The following is a 6820-nucleotide window of genomic DNA, read 5'->3' on the forward strand; positions in this document are numbered from 1 at the left end:
TACATATATGAAGTTGAACTAAACACATCTAGAACATACACTAGATGAAGTTGCATATACGAAGTAGAACCTAACATATGTAGGGCAGAAACTAGAGCTAAGAGCTGTGGCAGGACTTTTAACAGAAAGAGCAAGAATACGTACGGGACAACAGCAGAAGAAGCACTGGACTTGGGGTCGACATCCTCTCCAGCCATGTCGTCGATGAGGTTGTCGACATTGGGGAAGAAGTCGTCGTCGAGGAAGTAGTCGTCGGAGTCCGTGATGAAGAAGTCAGTAGTCCCCCAGAGCGGTCCTCAAAAACCTTATCACCCTTCTCCCGTACAGGACTCAAAGATGTGCGGTTTTGGAGGCCTACTGTCCCGACCTGCGGTGCACGCCGCAAGCCGGGATGGGGAAGATCGTAGCAGTAGTGCGAGAGGTTTGTGTTGTTCTGGTGCGTCTCTTTGGGAGGAGCGACCTCCCTTTTATACTTCAGCCGAAGAGGCGAGCCGTTCGGATTCAATGTCCACTACAAAAAAAGTGGCGTGGCGGCGGAGGAGGAGCGCGCGTGGATGTCCCTCTTGTTCTCATGCTCATACATGTTGGGAAAGAACCTCCCTTATAAAGAGGTCCAACTTTCTCTAAACTAGCAATGTGAGACTAAACTTTAGAAGTGCCCCTTGCCTTGCACGAATGAGCTAAATGAGCCTCTAGGATTTATTAGGAATTTTTGAAATTATTATTGGGCTGGCCCATAAATAGATAAAATTCCAGCAAGACATAGTCACCATGCACCATCACCTTGTTCGCCAGTAGTGCCAATTGTCGCACCTCGTCGCTCCATCGCAGCAGACCATGTCTCTCTTTGCAGCATCGCATGCTGCAATGCTGAAAACACGTCACTGCTTGCAACATTGGGGCGTCGCGACAACGGCGACAACACGCCAAAGCTCACAACATTGGTGACAGATCAGGAGGCTGGCAAGCCGCTGCAACAACAACACACAACATTGCGTGCATCGTCAATGAGACGTGCGGTTGTAGCATCGCCCGCCGCTTGCGGCACTTGCTGCAACAACAACCTGACAATCACTGACGGTGTGGGGGACTTTCATCGTACGTGGGGTGCTACGGCCATACGCGGCCTAACTCATGACCATGACTAGTGAATGTTGATTTGAGCACCGGTCCTTCCTCCGGCCCCGGCGACCAGCCCCCACCTTCTTGCACCCACACCATCAACCTCCTTCTCCCCTGCCGGCGACGTAGCGGCGAGCCGTGTTGTATCCGTCTCCGGCCAGGTCCCGGCTCTCCGTTACACGGTACGCTGGAGCCTCCCTGTCCCAGGTCAGTGTTTCGCTCTATGCCACTGAGGCCAAAAATAGAAACCAGACCCCTGGTAAATAGCCAACGTGATTACTCATAGATACCGTGACTGGCACCAGCCTCCAGCCATTAATATTTTCCAAGCCACACCCTCTTGGCTTACATCTGTACCGTGCCCAGCGCCAGCCCAGCATTACTACACTACACCTCAGCGCTTTCGTCATCGCCGCCGTATATAACAAGCGAAACCCGTCGATGACTCGCCTCAACTCAACCCAACACAGCAACGACGAACACACGTCGACGACAAGACACTCATACGTACGCTCGCTCTCCCACTCGCAGCAATGCCGGCCATGGTGGCGCATGAGGTGGAGCGCGCGGGGGAGGCGCCGCACTTCCTCGTGGTCACGTTCCCGGCGCAGGGCCACATCAACCCGGCGCGCCACCTCGCGCTGCGCCTCCTCAGCGCCTCGCCGGGCGCCCGCGTCACCTTCTCCACCCCCGTCTCCGCGTTCCGCAAGATGTTCCCGGAGAACGAGGGCGCGGAGGCGGTGGGCCACGTCGACGGCGCCGGCGTCCACTACGTGCCCTACTCCGACGGCTTCGACGGCGGCCTCGACACGTCAGCGCACGACGTCTCGTACTACATGTCCAATCTCAAGGCCGCGGGGTCCCACACGCTGGGAGGCGTGCTCGCGCGCCTCCGCGACGCCGGCGCCCCCGTCACGCAGGTGGTTTACACCGTGATGCTCTCCTGGGTCGCCGGCGTCGCGCGCGCGCACGGCGTCCCCGCCGCGGCCTATTGGATCCAGCCGGCCACCGTGCTCGCCGCCTACCTCCACTTCTTCCGCGGCACCGACGACCTCGACCAGGCCGTCGCCGCCGCGGCGAGCGACCCGTGGGCGGACGTCCGCGTCCGGGGGCTGCCGCCGATGCGCGTGCGCGACCTGCCGTCGTTCTTCACCATCGCCTCCGACGTCGACCACCCCTACGCCTTCGTCCTCACCGCGTTCCGCGAGCTCCTCGACGTGCTGGACCGCGGGGACACGCCCACCGTGCTCGTCAACACGTTCGACGCCATGGAGCCTGATGCGGTGGCGACGCTGCACCAGCACGGCGTCGACGTCGTCCCCATCGGCCCCGTGCTCTCCTTCCTGGACGCATCGGCGACGTCGGTCAACAACAACAACGACCTGTTCAAGCCGGACGGCAAGGGGTACCTGGAGTGGCTGGACGCGCAGGAAGCGGGGTCGGTCGTCTACATCTCCTTCGGGAGCCTGTCGACGATGAGCAAGCGGCAGATCACGGAGGTGGCGCGCGGCATGGCGGAGATCGGCCGCCCGTTCCTGTGGGTGTTGAGGAAGGACAACCGCGGCGAGATAGACGGCGACGAGTCGTGCAGCGGCATCGGCTCCAGCGCGGGCATGGTGGTGGAGTGGTGCGACCAGGGGAAGGTGCTGTCGCACCCGGCGGTGGGGTGCTTCGTGACGCAGTGCGGGTGGAACTCGACGCTGGAGAGCATGGCATGCGGCGTGCCGGTCGTGGGGGCGCCGCAGTGGTCGGACCAGGGCACCAATGCGTGGCTGGTGGAGCGGAAGCTCGGCACCGGGGTCCGGGCCGCCGTGAGTGAGAAGGACGGCGTGCTGGAGGCCGACGAGCTGCGGAGGTGCATCGGCTTCGCCACGTCGGATGTGGTGCGCGCCAAGGCGGCGCTGTGGAGGGAGAAGGCGAGGGCGGCGGCGGCCGTGGGCGGCTCATCCGAGAGGAACCTCAGGGCGTTCGTCGCCGGCAACTAGCCAGCCGGTAGGCCGGCTTGCCTACGCTGCATGGTCCTGCAAAATCGACAGAGAATAGCAGGACGAGACGACTCGAGCAGCTGTGTCCCTGTCGATTCGGCGCTGCAGCTGTTTTTATTGTTGTTGCGGAAGACTGTTTTTATTTTATTGCAAAAACCATGTGTTCCATGTGGTGCCAAAGACTGTTGCCTGTTGGTAGCGCTGCTACCTGGGAGAGAGATCGAATGCCATCCGCATATTGTCGGGATTTCCGCACCAGTGTCAGATGTGTGTGCCTCATAGGACGATAATACCACACGCACGGAGGGAAACAACGTACTTTTACGGATGGCAAATCTCTCTGTTTAAATAGATTTTCTTTTGCAAGAAAACTTTCAACTGTCAAGGTAGTACAAAGAATACAAGAAGCAAAATTTATATCTAAGTCCGTAGACCACCTAGTGACAACTACAAGCACTAGAGCAAGCCGAAGGCGCGCCGCCGTCATCACCCCTCCCTCGTCGGAGCCGGGCAAACATTGTTGCAGTAGACAGCCGGAAAGTCGTCGTGCTAAGGACCCATATGACTAACACCAGAACAGCAACCGCCACCGATGAAGAGAAGTATAGACGGGAAAGATCCAACCTGCAGACACACGGACGTAGGCGAACGAAGACCGGATCCAGTCAGATCCACCGAAGACAAACGCCGACCGGATCCCACGAGATCCGTCGGAGATAAACCTCCACACGCCTTCTGACGATGCTTGAAACATCACCGAGACGGGGGTTAGGCGGAGAGGACCTTATTCCATCATCAAGAAGCCACCGCTGCCTCGTCTTCTTAAGCATGACATAAACCCTAACAAAACTCAAAAAATCATCTAAAAATGGAGCCCTCCCGCCGGCAAGTGCCGGGATCCACCGTGCCTCCATGATCCAAGGATCATAGGAGATGAGCCAGATCGGCGGCGCCGGTGAGAGACAAGGAAACCCTAGATGGAAGTTCGCACGTGGGCTAGATGGAAGGGGCAGGAGCCCTGTTCAAATAGATTTTTGTTATAGAAGGAAGGGGAGCCTCCCAGAGCGCAGAAATCTATTAAAATTATAATACTACCAGAGATTTAAAATTATGCGTTCCCTCCCTGTGAGGTTCCTGTTAAAATTATACTAGTATTTCTTAGATGAGAGTTGCAAAAGTCAAATTATCGTTAATGAAATTGAAACATTAAATTTTGTAATATTAGTTTCCTAGCCAGTTAAGGCAATTTCAATGGTCACATTTTTTTATAGGTTACTAACTGAATTTCTAAAGTGTTAACATAACAATTATTATTCCTGATTTCCTTTTTTGTAATATGTTTTTCCACGAACAGATGCTATTTGATCAAGGCTGTGTGTTTTCATGAAGATGTTTTTTTCATCTAGGAACATGTCATGAATAGACATCTTTTCATTGAGGGACGTGTCTTTTTAGACAGAAGCATCCTTTACTAACAGATGTGTCTTTTGGCCAAAGGAATGCCTGTTTTTCACGGCTAGACATTTGTTTCACCATAAGACGTGTAGTTTTTTTTTACTATAAGAGATGTGCTTTTTTAGTCAAAGGACATGATTGTTTGTAAGCCCAACTCTCATCCGAGCAGACTTGTGTGCTCATGCTTCAACTTGAACGTGCATCTTACCCCATTTTTTGTGGGGGCTCTAGACTTTTCTGGACCGGCGCTATGCCGCTCTAGCCTTCTCTCCTCCTCTGCTTTTCCTCCTCCCTCTCTCCACATAATCTTGTTCTTGTTCTCTAATCTCCTACTATTTCTCCCATCTATTTTTCTAATTACTCTGCTTTCCCTCCTGCTATTTTGTTGCCTCTCCCTCGTTTTTCCCTTCGCTAGTTAGATGTGAATATGGACAGATCTTCTACTCGCATGGAAGATCCTGATGCTCTTCCGCAGAAGGCGGATCTGAGAAGAGATGGAGTAAATCAAGTCTCGCAGCTTTCCTCTCGGGTTGTGAGGTCAGATCCCGGGATTGAACTCAACATGCAAGCGTTGTCGATCAATGAGCCGGAGGTAGTTCATATTCAGGCTGAGCAGTACAGGCAAGAAGAGGGTCAGGATGCAGAGTTCAATATTCTGATGAAGCTTGCATCTACAGGAGGTCCTATCAGGGTTCTTTCCCTTCAGGCTGTGCGGCAATCTATGGCTAGAGCATGGAAGGATAACTATTATGGTATATCACAATTATCAAGGTACATCTTTGTGGCTCATTTTCGTTCTTTGGATGCTGTTATGTTTGTCATTACTCGTCAGCCTTCGAGCATGGGTTCAGACAATTTCTTGCTTGAATGGATGGATCCAGAGGAGCAAAATAGGAATATTCAGGACTATAAGTTTGACACTATCTACGTGACTATTCGGATTTATGGTATTCCCATGAGATTTAGAACTCAAGCTCTACTTGCAAACATCTTGCAAAGTGTTGGCCAGATCTCAGAATTTCATCCTATAAATCAGAGTATGATATTTGCTAGGGAGAATTACATTTGGGGTACCATTAAAGCTCAGGTTAGTAAAGCAGTCAGAGATAGAGTTTGGGTTTCTTTTGCCAAGGATTCTGCTGGTTGGGCTTACTTATTCTATGAGAAAATTGGCAGGATCTGCACTTTTTGTGGAGTTATGTTTCATAGTGTTCAGCATTGCAAGATCAGAAATAGTGTTCTCATTTCAAGAAACAGGCTGCAAGTTTCTTTGGAAGAAATCTCACCAAATAGATTTGGGCAGTGGATGACTAATGCAGAGTTGATTCCTACTCTTTCAGGAGGAAATGTTCAGGCAGAAGCAAATTCATTCTCATCTTTCATCAATCCTCAGCTAGCAAGGTTGCAGAAGCAGTTCATAGAGGATCCCAAAGGAAAAGGAAAGATGTCAGAAGAGGATTCTGCTGAAAAAGGAAATCAGAAGGTATTATCTTTAAGGAAAATTAATGAACAAAATAAAAGAATGGAAGGAGAGTTCATTCACAGTCAGCAGCAGAGTCAAAGTGGTGATTTAATGGATACAACGGTGTTACCAGATGCAGGTAATAAGGAGATAGATGTTGGGCAAAGCAATTACGTAGAAGGAGGGCAAGTTGAAGCTCTTCAGCATTCAGTACAGCAAAGTGGTGCTCTTGCTGACCCGGAGCAGATAGGGGGTGCAAAACAGTCGGGCCCATTATCTCAGCAGTTGCCAGGCTCTCGGTGCACGTCTGCTGAAGAGATGCATATTCAGGGACAGAGATATGAGCCAGATTTGGACCAGCAGACTGCCCAAAATAATCCTCTTCGCCTCGCAGATATTCCTAGTCGGTGCGTTGTCCCTTCATCTCACTTTGTGCAGACTTCCCCTACCTCTGCTATTCAAATGCATTTGGAGGACAAAGTTTCCGGTGCAAATGTCGCTATTTGTCCTTCCCCTTCCCCGGGCGCAGTGCTTTTCCCTTCTCCTACCCGCCATCCCATTCCCTCGCCTACTCGATCCAGTCCCAAACGTACATCCGCCTCACTTTTTGGTATCCCCTCTCCTCCGGCGAAGAAGGCTGCCAGTCAATCAAGCTTACTCGGTGCTCCGCCAGACACGCAAGTTTTCATTGGACAATCTTATCCAGCTGGTGGTGTGGGAGCCGCCCCTATTCTTAGTGACAGTGTTGCCAGCACTGTGGTAAAGAGTTCAGTCAGAGGAGTTTTTTTGGGGGGCG

General features: G+C 52.3%; 1 protein-coding gene across 1 annotated transcript; it reads left to right on the forward strand.

Annotated features, from left to right (window-relative positions):
* The first annotated feature begins 1565 nt into the window (after positions 1-1565).
* On the forward strand, positions 1566-3346 carry LOC123058009 (UDP-glycosyltransferase 75C1-like). Its single transcript, XM_044480854.1, has one exon. It carries the CDS (start codon positions 1656-1658, stop codon positions 3105-3107), a length of 1452 nt encoding a protein of 483 aa, XP_044336789.1. The 5' UTR covers positions 1566-1655; the 3' UTR covers positions 3108-3346.
* Positions 3347-6820: the final 3474 nt, after the last annotated feature.

Source organism: Triticum aestivum, chromosome 3A (genome assembly GCF_018294505.1).
Source record: "Triticum aestivum cultivar Chinese Spring chromosome 3A, IWGSC CS RefSeq v2.1, whole genome shotgun sequence".
In the NCBI taxonomy this organism is placed as follows: Eukaryota; Viridiplantae; Streptophyta; class Magnoliopsida; order Poales; family Poaceae; genus Triticum; species Triticum aestivum.